This window comes from Odontesthes bonariensis, chromosome 18, assembly GCF_027942865.1.
Source record: "Odontesthes bonariensis isolate fOdoBon6 chromosome 18, fOdoBon6.hap1, whole genome shotgun sequence".
Classification (NCBI taxonomy): Eukaryota; Metazoa; Chordata; class Actinopteri; order Atheriniformes; family Atherinopsidae; genus Odontesthes; species Odontesthes bonariensis.
The window spans coordinates 34,082,879-34,100,861 of record NC_134523.1 but is presented as its reverse complement, the minus strand read 5'-3'; the positions used below and the strand labels follow the sequence as shown (position 1 = coordinate 34,100,861).

Below are 17,983 nucleotides of genomic sequence, written 5' to 3'. Positions count from 1 at the left end.
TGTCCTACCTTCACCACCCCACCCTGACAGTTGGCAAAACTCAACCAGGAAGTGTGAAGTGTGTTTAGTAAAGTGTTGTTGAATTATGAACTGAACATAAATCTGAAGTGTAAAAACTAAAATGAGTTAAAAATAACAATGTTGGTCCTCCTGTCTCCTTTGAAGGATTTTGTGCTTGTGCTGTAACCCTGTAACATGCATATTAAAAGTCAATATCTATCCAACCAAGCAAATGGCAGACTACCTGCTCGGCCTGTTCTTTGTCCTCCTCCCACACCTTCTCTCCCCTCCAACTCTTCCTTCCCTCACTGTTTGCTTTCGTCGGTGACATCAGGGTGTGTTTACCTTAGCTCTACCTGAATAGAATTTGAATAGGTAAACAAAGCCTGTGTGGCTTCGGCAACTTTGTGTTTTGTGCTTATTTGTTCCTCTGTGAGCCTCCTTAATTCCCCTCTCACCATCTAATCATGTCTGTGTTTAGCAGGGGTATCAGGAAAATGGAAAACATCAAATCTACCTTATTGTTCACTTTTGGCCTTGTGACTGGATTTTTCTTATTTCACCTGTTGGACTCAAGCCATAGGATAAAACAGCCTATCTATTCAGGGAGGGATGCTGAAGCCAAAATCAATTTCCAGCATCCACATACAGGTAGGTAACAATTTTTTTTTCCAAGATTTAGGCAACAACTGAAAGAAGAGCCTGTAGCGTATTACAAAATTACCTCAGAGTGGGCAATTTTCTGTACTAAGAATGTAACGTATTCTGTATGTAGTTGTTGTGGAACTTTATGTAAAACTACACAATAAGAAGCTTTTGTACATATATGTTATTAATCAGAGTTAGCTCATACTTTTGTTATTAATTATGAACTGAGTACTTATCTACTTGCTACTATGGTAGGACACAGTATGTCACTAAAACTGGGCAAAAATATGAAAGTTTGATATTGTCCATGACTACAGCTATACTACACTATTGAAAAACAACATTGTTTCTAAAACTGCATATTTAATAAGTTAACCATGGCAACAAAAGTGCTCTCATCATTAGAAAAAATGCTTATATTAAGTCAAACTAATATTTGTCTAAACTTGAACACTTTTTTTTGTGCATAAACATTCCACAGTTTTCCAATGGCACATTAAAAAGGGTGTGTGTTGCATCCTGAAGGAGGGGCAAACTGGCCAAGCAGGACACTCTGGATAGATTACTGTGTTTGCGAGATGATAATCTTTTTTCTTGGCAGCAACACAAGTGACTTGGTTGCGCAAAAACTACAGAAGTTACTCAGAAGAGAAAATTTGCCATAAGCATAGAATCAATTATTAATGCCTTTCTTAAAGTGCCTCAAAATACCCCAACAGTACAAGAAAAAAAAAGAACAATAAAGTACATTTCAATGATCTTAACACATGTACAAGGATGAAGATCAAATGACTTAAAGGGGATAGAGAATCATCAAAATCATCTTTTTCACATTTTTGGTGTTAGTTCTGAGTCTCCCCGCTGTGGGGAGTACACACCAAGTGCCAGCAAGTGTCGGAACCTCTAGTACTCCCCCTATTTTGAATATCCCCCAGAAAAAGTGCCAATCCGTTTTTGTGAAAAAGTGACGTCACTTTTTCAGCAATCACCCCCCCCCACACACACACACACCCAAATCCACAGCCACCCCGTTTCAGACACGCCCCTTCGGCAAGAAACAGGAACTGGTGAGCCTTCCAAGGCTGTGAAAGCGGACTACGATCCCGGAAAGCAATGTTCGCGATCAATGGCTTTTATTTATTTTTAACAGCATCCCCAGTACATACAACCGCCGACTTTTCCTTTGCGCTGCACATTTCACGGAGTACGGTTTCACAAACCTTGCACGATTCCGAGCAGGCTTCAGTCGGAATTTTGCTCAGTAGAGGGTCAGTTCCGACAGGGACAGACACAGACTGCAGCGAGCTGTGCGCTCCGCTGAGAAGGTGATCGGCTGCAGCCTCCCATCTATCCATGACCTGCACGTCTCCAGGACTATGGGGCGAGCAGGTCGGATCACAGCTGACCCTTCTCTATTTGCACCGCTCCCCTCGGGCAGGAGGCTTCGGTCCATTCGGACCAGAACCTCCCATCACAAAAACAGTTTTTTCCCCCTTGCAGTTGGACTTATGAACACTTCATAATCACCTCATAACCTGCCCCAGTCACTTTACCATCATTAAAATTGCACTAATGAAGCTGCACTGTTGTTGCTCTGTATATTGGATACTGTGAATTGTTGTACACACCTTGTACATTTTATATTCATATATTTTTATTCTTTATTTTTTATTATTATATCCTATGTTACATGTTTGCACCTTACGCCGCAGTAAGGTGCAATAAAACGAATTCTGATTCTGATTCTGATTCTGAACAAAATCAACCCTATCAACAGCCTATCTATTCAGGGAGGGATGCTGAAACCAAAATCAATTTCCAGCATCCACATACAGGTAGATAAAGATTTTTTTTTCAAGATTTAGACAACAACTGAGACAAGAGCCTGTAGCGTATTACAAAATTACCTCAGAGTGGGCAATTTTCTGTACTAAGATTACTGTGTTTGCAAGATAATGTTGTGGAGAAAAAGGAGTCGGACTCGTCGGGTCAGACTCTTATGGGGAATTTATTGAACAGACCGTCACAGAGACATTTACATTTCAGCATGCATGGAAATTTCCAATGACCTCAGTTTGTGATAACCTCTTATACCCTTCGCTGTCATTCTGTGCGTACGTGGCCCAAACCCAATCTCTATTCCGCACCTGGTGTCCGAGGCTGGCGCTACATCTTCGCCATTATCTAGACAGAGTTCATCCTAACCTCAAACAATATGTACGGTTCGAGCAACAATAAGGCACAATGTGTACTTCCAGCAGTGCAAAGGCCCTGCTCTCCCACTAATCTTTTTTCTTGGCAAGCATTCCAACAGAATGAAATGAGAAAGTGCAAAAAAGTGAACAGTAAGAAGAAAGTAGAATGAATTAACAGAAAGATATGTTTTTTGTTTTTCGTTTGTTCCTCGTTTTATCTCGTCTCCATGTCTGTTTTTCGTCGCACGTTTTAACCTCCGCTGCTGCATAAGCTACCATACAGTATGGTTCTTCCTGCAAACAAAGCCAGCGTAAACATGGCAACTTTTTGTGAATAATTTTGTGAATTGAAGTTCACTTCACCAGAGTCGGTTATTTTACCAAACAAACAACCAACGTGAAAATCTACCATTGTGTTATTTTTGATGGTGAAGTCTCGATATCAAACCTCCGTCTCTTTGGCAACTTCCCAGGCACATTGAAAGTCCACAGAAACCCATCCACCATCAGCTAACTCCTGAAAAAGTCCAAGACACAGCGGCCCCGAGAGAGACCCACTTGGACACTGTTGGCCATTGACCTGGTGTGTTCACAGCTGACTAACTGGGCTAAATGTCAGCCAAAGTAAGGTCTGCTATCTTCTTCTCCTTTTTCGGACGGTACGGTGATGTTGAGAGAATTCACTGTTAAAAATGATAAATGACTCCAAAGTTGTAAGCCTTTAACCGTAAACAGTGACTAAAATTAAGACCCAATTTTTGCAACTCTGATACATTTCTCCATTCTCTTACCCCTTTCACAAAGTGTTCACTATACCAGGGGTTGCCAAACTTTTCCATGCCAAGGCCCCCCAAACAGCTTCTGGCCGGGGACCCCCTTTGCAAACCACAGACAATGCTACAAAATATGTGAAGAAACATCAACTTTTAGAACGTATTTTCTTTCTTTTATTCACGGACAGTAGCTTGCCGTGTGAATGCAGCCACTAAATGCTCTTCTTTACATCTGAAGAAGTCTGACTCTGACGGATGTTTTTGTTTTGTATTGTATGACGCTGAAGTTTCGAAGGTTTTGAACACTCATTTGAGAGGGTCTGCCTCATACTTTCTGATTTTAGTCGGCCAGTTCTTTCAGTATCTTCCAAGTCAAAAATCTGTCCATTTTGGCTAAGATACCTACATGCTAGCTTGAGGAGCAGAGCAGCTTGAGAACAGGCGCAAACCGCCAGGTCTACGATGTTTTGACTGGCAGCTAATCAGAAAGACAAGCATGGCAAATAACATTTCGATATGATATGTTATTATAAATTGTATTTTACAATACTGATTAAAAAAATGTGACAATTTTTTATAATGATGTTTAAAAAAAATTTAATTATATTTTTGCATTTTTTTCTTATCTTCACTCCAATTTTCTGAGGCCCCCCTAGTGCCCCCTGGCGGCCCCCACTTTGAAAACCACTGCCCTATACCACCATACATAGTCCACGCATTTCTCCTGTTTGTCCTTTAAGGTTCATGGTTTTGTGACAGCTTTCAATAAATAGTTAATGTGTTCAACAAGTCGTTGTTGAATGCTTCTTTATGTAATATCAGTCAATTCAAGCGATAACTCATGAAGTAGCACTTTGAGGCTGATTAACATTCATTTTAATATTAATTTTTTCCCCCTTTATCCAAGGAATAGTGCCCCCTATCGAGTTTTAATTAATTAAATAGTGAGAACACCATTTGTCAAACTGTTTACGTTCTTCTGGTACTGCCATGCCAGGCATTTGCTACAACGCATTGGGATGAGGTTGAGCGGCGGTCTGTGTGGTGCTCGGACAATGACCTGGTCCTCAACACCACCAAGACAAAGGAGCTGAAATTTGACTTTAAGAGTAAAAAGATGGACATATAGCCCCAGTTTATACTGTGTAGAGAGGGTCCTGGACTTCCATTTCCTAGGTGTCTACATCGGAGATGACAAACGTAGTAAACTCTGTTAAAAGTTGAATTCTTGCATTGCAATTTCCACATGCAATATTTTTTAGGATTGTGTAATAGCAGAAATGTCTGTATTTGGTTGTATGTGTGTTCTTATTTATTTACTAATTTTTTAGATACTTTTTGTTATATTTGTAATAGTATTTTAGATGTACAAGCATCTTTAGGGATAATATTTTCATGGTTTTAGGATCACTAGTGTTTGCAATGAATTCAGTTGCGATTTTACAATGACTATAAAGACATTGTGTTCTATTCTATCTGCATTGCCTCAACTGCTCTATCTCATGTCTGTTCCTCTGCTCCATTTTCATCTCTGGTGGAGGAGGTTATGATATAAAGTGGGAAGGTGAGGGCAGGGATTGAGACTGAACAAATTGACAAGTGATTGAGTAACAAAAGAGCCGTGAAAATAATCAGGGAATTTCGAGGTCAGGAGTAACCGAAAGACAGCAACAAAACCAAAACTCCTACACAGGAGGGAGAACAAGACACATTACAGTGATTACACAGCTACGTAAGAGTTTTTAGTTTGTCTGACCAAAACTAGACTTTTAAACTGCATGTAAACACATTTTTCCCACACAAACTGCATAAAATCAAGTTTCTGCAAACTGGATTGGTACAACCACAAAATTGTAGCCTGATAAACCAGCCTAAATGGATTGGATGTCTAATTTAGTCTGGCTCCGATGAATGGATACAACGGAACATTGTTGATGAGCACAACCCGTCTTTCAAACCGTGTCTGTGCCTATAGGCCAACGCTCTGACCCTCTGCCCCGCCCGCGTTGATTCAAAACACATCTCTGCGTTGTGATTGGTTTAGTTGCCATCTGCCAGATTCAGGGCAGTGTTTTCAAAATGAAAAGTGGTTCGAAGCCAGACCCAACCGCAGGCAAAACATTTTGCCGTCCAGCAGTTGGCGCTGGTTTTCCAGGCTAACAAAATTGTGGTTAAAATCCCTCTTCCAAGATGAAGTTTAGCTAACCTCAAACAAGCTTCAGGGCTCCACACATGCTCCAAAGCTCCAAGTTTTAGATCTTCTTGTATAAATAGAAATAGAAAATAGAAAAATACTTTATTCATCCCCCAGTGGGGGGAATTCAAATTAGTCAAGTAGCTCAATTTTTTTGAATATTTAATTATAAATATTTACAATGATTGTATATTAGATAACAATAATAATAATACAAATAAAAATATTACTGCAAATAATAATAATAATAATAATAATAATAATAATAATAAATGACTAAATGACTAAATAAATAAATTTTAGAAGAACATGTCAGCAGCCACTGTTAAAAAGCCTTCAGGCTGTGGGAACAAAGGCCCTCCTGAAGCTCTCAGTCCTGCAGCCTCTCACTGCAGCTGCTCCTCTGTCCTGCAGGATGCTGTGGAGAGGATGTTTATTAACTTCCTCCTCATCCGTTGCTTCACCACAGCACTGAGAGGGTCCAGCCTTCTGCCTACAACAGAACCAGCCTTTTTCATCAGTTTGTCCAGGCGCTTACAGTTTGTGTCTGTAGTGCAACTCCCCCAGCAGACAGCAGCATAGAACAGTGCACTCTCAATTATAGTGTGATAAAACATGCACATCATATCACTGCAGACACTGAAGGACCTGAGCCGTCTCAGGAAAAAGAGACGGCTCTGGCCCCTCCTGAAGTGTACAGGGTGAAAAGAAAAGAAGCCAAAACAGTACCCTGCAGAGCCCCAGTACTGCATTCCAGTGTTCCAGAAACACATTTCCCCATCCTGACATAGTAATGTAATGGTAAAGTGTAAAGTGTATATTATTTTGGCTGCTGTCATTTTTTATTTTTTTTGTCTTGTTTTGTTTATTTCTTTTGTCAGATGGCCAAACTCTTCAGAAATTGTGACTAAAAATAAACCAATTAAGACAACATGAACTCATGGTAACTGAAAGCAATTTCTCTCTGCTCTTGTGAAATTCTAATTGTATAACTTATGTATTAATAACAAAAATCACCTTCAGAGAACGTTAGAATTCAATTCACTTCAATAAAATCCAAATCGCAATAAATGTTATTTCAAGGCACTTCAAAGACACAGTCCAATTAAAGCCAATTAAAATCTAATTCATTGTAATACAATCAAGTCAAATTTATCAAAATCCAAATGGTCCAACCCAATTGAAAAAAAAAAAAGTTGCCTCACTAAGGAAACCAACAGATTGGAATCAAACTTCTCTTCGATCCAATTACCCATCCTGACCATGCACTGTGGGAAGAAAAAACTTCCTTTTAACAGGAAGAAACCTCCATCAGAACCAGACTGGAAGGGCAGCCTTCTGGAAGTGGACATACGTCGGTCAATACAGTGCCTTGCGAAAGTATTTGGCCTCTTGAACTTTTGCTACATTTCAGGCTACAAACATAAAGATGTAACATATTTAATTTTTTATGAAGAATCACAACAAGTGGGACACAATCGTGAAGTGGAATGAAATTTATTGGATGTGTCAAACTTTTTTAACAAATAAAAAAATGAAAAGTGGGGTGTGCAATATTGTTCGGCCCCCACTTGCGTTAATACTTTGTGGCGCTGCCCTCTTGCTGCAATTACAGCTGCTGCCAAATCTACAATGGAAGGGTTCACAAATAAACGTATCCTGGTGTTGGAATGGCCAAGTCAAATTCCAGACCTGAATCCAATCGAGAATCTGTGGAAAGAGCTGAAGACTGCTGTTCACAAACGCTCTCCATCCAACCTCACTGAACTCCAGCTGTACAGCAAGGAAGAATGGGCAAGAATTTCAGTCTCTCGATGTGCAAAACTGATAGAGACGTTTTTTAACAAAAAAAAAAACTGAAAAGTGGGGCGTGCAATATTGTAGCGCCGTCTTTTGCTGCAATTACAGCTGCAAGTCGCTTGGGGTACGTCTCTATCAGTTTTGCACATCGAGAGACTGAAATTCTTGCCCATTCTTCCTTGCTGTACAGCTGGAGTTCAGTGAGGTTGGATGGAGAGCGTTTGTGAACAGCAGTCTTCAGCTCTTTCCACAGATTCTCGATTGGATTCAGGTCTGGAATTTGACTTGGCCATTCCAACACCAGGATACGTTTATTTGTGAACCCTTCCATTGTAGATTTGGCAGCAGCTGTAATTGCAGCAAGAGGGCAGCGTCACAAAGTATTAACGCAAGTGGGGGCCGAATAATATTGCACACCCCACTTTTCATTTTTTTATTTGTTAAAAAAGTTTGACACATCCAATAAATTTCATTCCACTTCACGATTGCGTCCCACTTGTTGTTGATTCTTCACAAAAAAATTCAAATTTTATATCTTTATGTTTGAAGCCTGAAATGTGGCAAAAGGTTCAAAAGTTCAAGGGGGCCGAATACTTTCGCAAGGGACAGTAAATTCCCCTCCCATGCATGTAAACTGGGACACAGACTGTGGACCAATTAAACTGCCAAGTTGAACTCTAACCATGGCTTGACTCAACTGTACATGTAATATTATAATCAGCCGTTGTATCATTGAAACAAAAACACAGCACTTTTATGAGGCTGAGTGGGTCGTTCATTCACAAAACCTTCAGTGTTTAATGCTGTACTGTGATGAAATGACTACTTTTGTTTCTGGGATTAAACTGGCAATGCTGAGGGGTTACCTGTTATTGAGCAACACATATATGATATTTTGTTTTTATACTATCAGCAGGTGAAAACAGCTCTTCGGCTAATTCCTCTCACACAACACGGATCTTATGCTGGATCATGACAGGACCCAATTATTTGGAATCCCGAACCAAGCACATCAGGGAAACATGGGCCAAACGCTGCAAGAACGTGCTGTACATAAGCTCGAAGAAGACCGACTTCCCCACCGTGGGACTGAACGTGAGTGAGGGTAGGGAAAACCTGTACTGGAAGACCATCCGGGCCTTCCAGTACATCCACCAGCACTACCTGGACAAAGCAGACTGGTTCTTGAAAGCAGATGACGATACGTTTGTAGTCATAGAGAATCTGCACTACATGCTATCAAAGTATGATCCAGAGAAGCCACTGTACTTGGGAAGAAGGTTTAGACCTTTTGTCAGCCAAGGCTACATGAGCGGAGGAGCAGGGTACATCCTGAGTAAGGAAGCACTGAGGAGGTTTGTCACAGGTTTCAGTACAGGAGCGTGCACCCATTTCTCCAGCATAGAAGACATGGCTCTTGGGACATGTATGGAGAAAATGGAGGTGAAGCCAGTGGACACCAGAGACATGAAAGAGAGGCAAACATTTCATCCATTTCCTCCAGAAAAATACCTAGATCGACAGCCACCTAGACCTCTCCCTTCACATCTGACTTATGAGTATTACACTCCAGTAGAGGTAAGTAACTCCATAAAACATATAAACACAAATACAACATATGCTGATGGTAATGTCTAACAAAGTACCCCATATCGATACTTTTCTAACATCATTTGAAGAGAACTACTCAATTACTCTATAGACTCAGATGCAATTTTTGTATTTTATTATATTCATGCCATTTCACGAAGTGTCACTATAAGTCATTTAAGGTTCATACAGCTGCAGAATTCATGTGAGTATCTCCAAAGCAAGAGAGTTGTGCACATTTATCAACATGGCCCAACAGTGGTAACTTAAATAATTATTTATAAACGTGAATCACTTCCAGACACGGAGGATAGGATAAACCAGCCGGAATGAAACTTATACGCTGAGTGAACATTAAACTTAGAACAAAAATGAAAAAGACACAGGTTCCAAACTGGTTTTGAAGTCAAGTCAAAATCTGAGACCTCAAACTTAAAGCTCTTATACTCCAAACTAACTTGGAGAACCAGAGGCAACAAGAGGGACCCTAATGGGTCTCCTCATGTTGCCAGGGTCTGGGCAAAAAATAGCATATGAACACACTGCAAAGAAGACTTCCGACAGCTGGACAGGATGTAAAGTCAATACCTATGCAAGATGAAATTTAAGTTTAATAGTACGTTTGCTGTACAATACGGGAAACCGTACGATCATATGAATAAAATGAAACAAAGCAGTGTTTGCTTTCTGTTTGTCATACAGAGCAGTTCTCTCTTGAGTACTCAGTTTCTTTGCTCCAAAAGAAAGTGTTGTCATAAGTGTTGCTTGTTTTGGATTTTAAAAAATATGATAAATAAGAAGATGTTGTCAATGGTAGTGGTGAATGGACTGCACTTTTGTGCTTTTCTAGTCTCTCTGACCACTCAAGCGATTTGAGTGTGGGATATGTTAAGTTAGCCTCCTTTCCTGTGCACGATTTTCTACGTGAACTGCCAATCAGAGTGGGCTCTCTCTGATAGATAGACCCAACACTTATGCAACATTTGGTGTTCGCCAAGGCTCCAGGGGTGCCCAACTGTCTATTTGGTGTATAAGACCCCGAACATAACCAATTTCTTTCAAAACACTTCATCTATTGCACTGATGCGACATAAAGGACACACTGCCTGTCTGATGTAAGTTGAAATGAGTTTTACAAGATAAATCAAGAAATATATTTGCAATTACCTAAATGTCAGTATAAGTATTCATTCATTCTTTCATTCATTTTCTATACCGACCCACTTTTGGGTTAACAAAATTAGCTCTAGCGAGTACTTGCTGTCTCAAACTTAATAAACAGGAAATAGATAAAAGGGAAGGTGGTTGCATTTTAGGCCAGTTCATAAGGTCAGCCGGCTCAGACAAAAGTTAAGTTGAATCCCACTTAACCCGATCATAGATTTAAAAAAATCGTTAGAATGTACAAAAACTATAAGATTAATGCCGCTTCATCTTACAATGAGTCACTGTGTATTCTGGCAGACAATTTTCAGGTCTACACTTCTGCTTGCCTGCTTCACTTTGACACAAATGCTTTTTCTCTTACTGTCTCCAGGGTCCAGGTTGCTGCTCAGATTTAGCTGTATCCTTTCACTACATCGACAGTGTCCAGCTCTATGTGTTGAACTACCTGACCTACCATCTACGGCCATATGGATACAAATACAGATTCAATCCAGAGGCAAAGGTGGAAGTAAACAGCTAATTCCATGCAACCAAAAGGTTGTGCACTGACTGGAGTATTCCCACAGAGGTCTTCTGTTAACTGTGACAACTGTGATCATGATGTTTGGCAGTGTGAGTGAGTTTTACTGAGCAGTTGAATGATAAATGTACTGAAATTAAATGCGTTAGTACAATAAGTCACGAAGAATTGTGATGAAAAATCAAATGTAAAGATAGTCCCTGCCAAAAATCTTTCTTCCTTTTTGTTTGGAAAGGCCACAAAAAATGATGATCCTATAACATAACTGAAGGTGATGCTGCAAACTGGTCCTTGAAGAAGGGTGTCTTCTTTTTTCTAAGAGTATTTTTCTGCTTATGCTACCAAAAAAAAGACGAATCAAAGTTAATGTTACTTATGTTGGTTACCTCTACACTGTTAAAATTGGCTTTGTTCTTAGACATTATGGATTCATATTCTGTATTCCACTCTGCTCATACTACACAATGTATGTAAATAACTGGGTCAGATGAAGCTTTTACATCTTGTCAGATAGGTCTGTTACATTAGATACACGCCTAAAACAACACTCACACACACGTTGTTTATCACATCCCAACGAACATGACGTGGACGATGGTTGACCTGCTCACGTCACTAATAACTGGCTAATTACATTCGGTTGCGTGTAAGTCCAACTTCTGTAGGGGGCTGACCCAGCCCAAGAAGAAAAATATGAACTAATTTCAGAGATCGGGGCTCGTTCTGACGGAGGCCCTGCGAGGGCCAGCACTGCCATACTTTACCTGTGACCAAAATAAAGACTTTGTCTGTGAACTCAGGATTCCTCTGGCTTGTTATTGGGCTTCCAATGAAAGAATCGGACTAACAACACAACACAGGGAATTGGGGAAACAGCTATGCTGGTTCTGTCCAACAGTACCACAATCCACCTTTCAGCAGCCTGTGAAACCCACAATTTAGTGTGCTTAGTCATAGCCAAGACCAGCAAGCTTTGTGTTTCTCTGTAACCTCACAAAGTTACAGCTGTTGGATTGTAAAGTAAAGCAACACAAAAACTTCCACATTTTATTTTTTGTATGGCTTGAGATTATAGCTGGATATTTTTATTATTTTCTAAAATATTGAAGTTAACTGTTCAAAATGCCTGTATCTACTGAGGCATCCGGATGGACTCTGCGAGTTTAAACCCTCCAATCTTGACATCTACATTTGTGGCAGGGCACCCCCGTTTTTACAGTCAACCCTGCCTTCCATTTGTGCTGTACATCTCTGCGTCTATTTAATTACCTCTTGATAAACCTGTGAACATGTTGTTTCAATCTATAATGTAAGAGCTGAGACTGGTAAAGGCTTTAAAACTCCCAGATGTGTGTTGTGGATTTTAAAACAGAAATGACCAAGCTTGTAATAAAATAATTTTATCTATTAAAAACGAGTTCATTTTTTCATTACTTACTTGCTTACTATCCCTTCAGATACTTGAACAATGTTAAACAATAAATTATATACAGTGCTGCTCTTTCATGCAACATTCAATAAAACGAATGCTAATAGATTTGGTCATGAAAGAATACAACTATATCTCATGAAAATAACACTGAAGTGGTTATAACATGATGCTTGAACATAGGATTTTATATTGTAATAGAAAATATACGATCCCATCTGTAATAAAAGTATATACAGTAAACCACATTCACAATCCAAGTGGAAGTACTTTGGTTCTGATTTATTTGTCTTTTAACTCTGTTGTTTTTATATAATAATGCAGATCCGAGCCTCTTTCACTGATCTGTTGCTCCTCATAGGCAGAAAAAAGAGGTCCTCGATAGCCTGCCACTAATCCTTAGACTTAACTTATGATTAACAAATTGGTTTTTCATGTTATTGCTACAACTGCTTCCTTCCCCACAACTGTGAGTTCTGCAATGTTCTGCATAGAAAACATGAAACTTGATGATTGGTATGTAGAGTAAAAGCAAACATATATTCGTGAGCTACCATGTGCTGACATATGAAAGCTCTTATCCAGTTAAAGAAACTGGCAATTTTTTACTCCAGGTAGGAAGGTTCGAAAAAATATTTAAGAAATTGGAGCTATTTATTTAAATACATAATCAAAAGTTAAAATACATGATTGGAAGTGAAATTTCTCTTAGCTTTTGTAGAAGACAGTAGAAAACTAGGCTGTTTTGAACCTATTGACCATGAAGCAGCTTCTGAGAATGCTAATTACCGCACAGGGTAGCAGAATAGCTAAGATTAAGACATCAGATTTATTGTCATTCAGACACACAAAATTTGTCCTCGCTTTTAACCCATCCAGGTTGGCACCTGTTGACACATTCATGCACAGGGGCACAAACACTGGAGGGGTGGGCAGCCCGGCCACCACTTAATTACCTTTCAGTGCCTAAGGTCCCGCTCCGAAGAGTTGATTAACAACAATGGCAATGGACATATGTATGATTGACTATGATTGGTAATTTGTAAACTTAAAATTATTCAGCAACAATATGAAAGGGGAATTAACTAAATGATTACACAAAAAGGATTTTGGAAAATGAAAAACATAACCATTGCAAATTTAACCATGTAAATATGAGCATATGACCCTGTTGAGAAATTATGATTATAAATGATACAATGATGTGTAATAACTGACAATTTCTTTTTAAGTGAAAATTTTATGATGACCATGTGCCGAGTCGTATAGTGCAGCTCAGTCTCTTCTGGTCCACTCCTGTCTCTGCTTGGGGCTCTCTTCTCCTTCTGGCTGAACTTCAGTTCAGCATTCTGATCCGGAGCTAACTCGGAAGGAGAGGTTACTAGCACTTCACTTCCATGAAGGGGTCTTTACCACCCCTAATCCTTTCAATCTAACTAATCTCCTTTTAGGACAATTCAGGAGAGAATTCAGATACTTTTTGTTGACAGTGGTTGAAGATTGTGTTGTTGTTCCACCGTCATATTATTATTATTATTATTATGGTCATCTTTGCATGATGGGCACGCCTTCCAGAATTTCAGTCACTTGGCTGTAAGTCCTGTAGTCGTTCTGCTGCTGATGCTGTTAATCTAAAGGCCTCGGAATGCTACTCCGTCGCTATCCGTCAATCCGACTCCGTGGTCACGGAGAGGCTATTAAACATTTCGAAGTTCTCAAACGGGATGTCGGATACCCAAGGCAGTTCACCTCCCGATCAGTAGGCGCCGCTACGTTAAACGACCCAATCTGGCAACGTCTATGGTGAAAGTAGTTGATTGAGGGTTCACCTTCCGGCTCCGTTCCACTCCTCACAGTGAACGATGGCGACCGGGAGAGAAAGACTGTTGTTGGAGTTGGAGCTTATTGACATTGAAATGCAAATCATTTTGACCAAATGTTGACCGGCACACAGTAAACTCTTTCAAAAATGGCCGTGTTGTTGTCGTGAGAGGAAGGAGCTGAACCGGAAAAGTGATTCCGGAAATGATGTTGTTAGCCGACCAATCACAACCCTTTGCAGTCTCCGCGAGTCTCTGGCTGTGTTCGTGGCAGGTGCCTGACTCCACCTGCAGGTGGATCCCAGACTTCCTGTCTGACAGGAGGCAGCACGTGAGGCTGGGAAAACAGGTTTTAGACTCCCGGACTATCAGCACCGGTTCCCCTCAAGGCTGTGTTCTTTCCCCTCTGCTCTTCTCCCTGTACACCAACAGCTGCTCCTCCAGTCATCAGTCTGTCAAGCTCCTGAAGTTCGCGGAAGACACCACCCTCATTGGACTCATCTCTGGTGGGGATGAGTCGGCCTACAGGTGGGAGATTGACCATCTGGTGACCTGGTGTGGGCTGAACAACCTGGAGCTCAATGCTCTGCGTTACAATAACGCACACCTCAGTCGCACCTCAGTACCCTCAGACATTGACATGTAAACTGAGCAATGGCACCCACTCTGGCTTGTAGACAAACCCCTGCAGCTTGCTGGCAATATCAAGCTGTAAGAGCTATCCCACATCCATACCTACAACTCCATCCCAAACTCATCCTGTGGTTCACAGCTGCGCACAGCTAGCCTGGAAACTGCATCATTTGTTCATCCAAATTCGCCCTCGGACACCAAGCCATGGTGCAGCAGCGCCCCACTATGGCGCCTACAAGCATAGTATAGCAGTTTGAGAGTACAAAAACAAATTCCTAATTGGCTGAACATTCCTTCTCTCCACACTTGTCATTGGCTCATTCATGCTCAACACATACTCACAACTCTCACCGAGACGAAAAACCACTCCTCCTCAACAGGTATAAATCAGCATCCTTTTCTGCATTGGTAGTTGTGTTCCGAACATCCTTTTGATGCTGCTGTAAAACCCTCCAGCTGCTTTTTTGTTGAGACTCATTAGACCATTTTGTATCGCCATTTTTGGTTTTTGTAATAAACGGAACTTCTTGTCGTTTCTTCTTTCTGATGAAAGAAGAAACGACAAGAAGCCTTTACAGCTCAATAACAGCTGAAGCTTTCAAGTCTGACGGATCCTTTTGTGTTAATTTAAAATAGAATAAGACATAATAGGTTAAAAAAAGGGTGGAATGCCCTCTCCGGGTCTGGAATTAGATCCTTCCCCAAGTGGAGGAGTTCAAGTATCTCGGGGTCTTGTTCACGAGTGAGGGACGAATGGAGCAGGAGATTGACAGACGGATCGGTGCGGCGTCTGCAGTGATGCGGCTCTGCACCGGCCCATCGTGGTGAAGAAGGAGCTGAGCCAGAAGGCGAAGCTCTCGATTTACCGGTCAATCTATGTTCCTACCCTCACCTATGGTCACGAGCTGTGGGTAGTGACCGAAAGAACGAGATCACGAATACAAGCGGCCGAAATGAGTTTCCTCCGCAGGGTGTCTGGGCTCTCCCTTAGAGATAGGGTGAGAAGCTCGGTCATCCGGGAGGGGCTCGGAGTAGAACCGCTGCTCCTCCGCATCGAGAGGAGTCAGATGAGGTGGCTCGGGCATCTGGTTAGGATGCCTCCTGGACGCCTCCCTGGTGAGGTGTTCCGGGCCCGTCCCACTGAGAGGAGGCCCCGGGGAAGAACCAGGACACGTTGGAGAGACTATGTCTCTCGGCTGGCCTGGGAACGCCTCAGGGTCCTCCCAGAAGAGCTGGAGGAAGTGGCCGGGGACAGGGACGTCTGGGTTTCTCTGCTCAGGCTGCTGCCCCTGCGACCCGATCCCCGGAGAAGCGGAAGATGATGGATGGATGGATACTGGTAATCTAAAATGTATCTGATTGTAGTTGTGCTAGGTACAGAATGCTCAGGGTATCAGGGACACTACACAGGGCTAGGTTTGCTTAGGTAGATAAGATGATTTATTACTCAAGGGAAGCTTCCAGTCATAAAATTGACCTGCCATTCTGTGTTGTACTTTTGTAGAATAAAGAAACTTAGACCAAGACCTCGCTTATTGATTTATTACACATAAGACTAATACCCACTAAACACTAACCCCGCCCACTAACCAGTCAGATTCGGTGTGGGCAGAGTTGAACATGTGTGGAGTTGAATGTATCAATCGTGGATTACAGCCAGTAATAACTGCAGCTACACTGCTAGTATGATCAGCCTGCTAACAGAAGAATCAGTTCAATGGATCTCAACACAACTAGGTGCCTCACATTGTCATAAATTCTTCCTGAGACCAGAAGGGCATTTAAGAATGAAATACTCATAATGGACTACTTAAAATACTGAAAATATTCATGTGTTTGTATATACAGGCGTGTTATTCTCATTTACTTCTATTTTCTCATATTAGCTTATTCCTCACTTTCTGGAGGTGCTCGATTTCATATTCTAATGATGGTTATGTTCGATGCTGAAATCAAATCTGAATGTATGTAATTAACTGACCACCTTAAGCCATGTCTTTTCATTGTCAGGTAACAGTAGTCAGTAAAATCAGGTAAGGCAAAGAGGGACAGACTTGTCCAACTTACATTATGATAATCCCCTGGTGACTTATATAAATCAAAGCGTTTGTTGATCTGAACAGCAACTTACCAACAAAAAAAACAAAGTACGACTCAAAAGACTTGTTCTTAGGGGGGCATGGAGTTATCACAACAAATGAGTCTTTGCATCTTTTCCCTACAATGATGACACATCATGTGCAGTCGGTCAGATAGCAGGAGGGACTGCGGTGTGAATGTAGTCTGAGAGACTGCAGAAAGGCTCAGATCTGCTCTCCATCATCTTCTTCAACTGCAGTAGTCCACAGAGCGTGACTGCGACAGCTGCTGGCCTGGGCACCGGTTGAAAAGTAAAGCCTGAGTCATTTTGTTCATAAGTGGCACAGATGGAGTCTGTTAGCTCTGCGTACGCCCTTCCCCCTTAATAGTATGTTACGTGTAGATGCAAGTATTCCTGCAGGTGGTTTCAGTCTCAAAGTTATTTGCACTGCCCTGACAGCCTCCATACCAGAACTGGGCGCAGGCATTGGCCTCGGGATCATAGTACCACCTGATAATGTACTGCCGACAGGGACCTGGGTCCAAAGGCTGACTGCACTGATCATCTGAAAGAAGAAGATATCTGCAATGTGTGAACTGTTTCAATTAGGTTGATAAATTATTACAATAATTTCAGCTACCTCATAATGTGGCAGGCAATTATTTTAAACCTGCCAACGTGCCAGTCATTGAGACAAAGGTTAAACAACAGACATCTGTAAAGGTGGTTAAAAATAATCTAACCGTACTCACTGGACACTAACATCAGCTTATTGTGATGTCGTGGGCCTCTTGATTGCATACCAATATATCAAAATATAGCCAAAAGGATCTAAGAGGACCTTTTACTAGTTCCCCCGAGTTTTTCAGTTTCAACATATGACGACTCAGCACATTATAATCCGTTTGTGGCGTAAACAGCATTTAGCAGTTTTGAATCAGGAGTTCCTTCCATTCACTCACAAGTTAAATTCCTATATTAAAAAATACAAAGTAAAATGTAGGTCACTGAAAACTTTATCAGGGACACCATGCATGCCAAGAGTGGGTCCAGCCTACTTTAGTTTTCCCTTTCTATTTTCTATCATTTTATACTTATAGACACACACACATATATAAATATATAAAGGGTTTT

At 41.1% G+C, this 17,983-nt stretch overlaps 2 protein-coding genes across 7 annotated transcripts in view; one reads left to right on the top strand and one right to left on the bottom strand.

The window, feature by feature from the left end:
• The first annotated feature begins 307 nt into the window (after positions 1-307).
• c1galt1a (core 1 synthase, glycoprotein-N-acetylgalactosamine 3-beta-galactosyltransferase 1a) lies at positions 308-11,440 on the top strand. 6 transcript variants are annotated; one of them, XM_075449258.1, is made up of 4 exons: positions 308-375; positions 485-651; positions 8,524-9,188; positions 10,738-11,440. In XM_075449258.1, the coding sequence occupies exons 2-4, from the start codon at positions 498-500 to the stop codon at positions 10,885-10,887; spliced, it is 969 nt and encodes a 322-aa protein (XP_075305373.1). In that variant the 5' UTR covers positions 308-375; positions 485-497; the 3' UTR covers positions 10,888-11,440. The 6 variants fall into 6 exon arrangements, with proteins under 6 accessions (XP_075305373.1, XP_075305374.1, XP_075305372.1 ...); XM_075449259.1 differs by having other exon boundaries at positions 482-651; positions 8,527-9,188; XM_075449257.1 differs by having other exon boundaries at positions 482-651.
• Positions 11,441-16,382: 4,942 nt separating this feature from the next.
• Positions 16,383-17,983, bottom strand: part of col28a1a (collagen, type XXVIII, alpha 1a) — a 55,362-nt gene continuing 53,761 nt past the window's right edge. Inside the window, exon 35 of the mRNA XM_075449256.1 lies at positions 16,383-17,414. Within this exon, the coding sequence (XP_075305371.1) occupies positions 17,242-17,414 (173 nt within the window). The 3' untranslated portion in view covers positions 16,383-17,241. The remainder of the gene's footprint in view (positions 17,415-17,983) is intronic.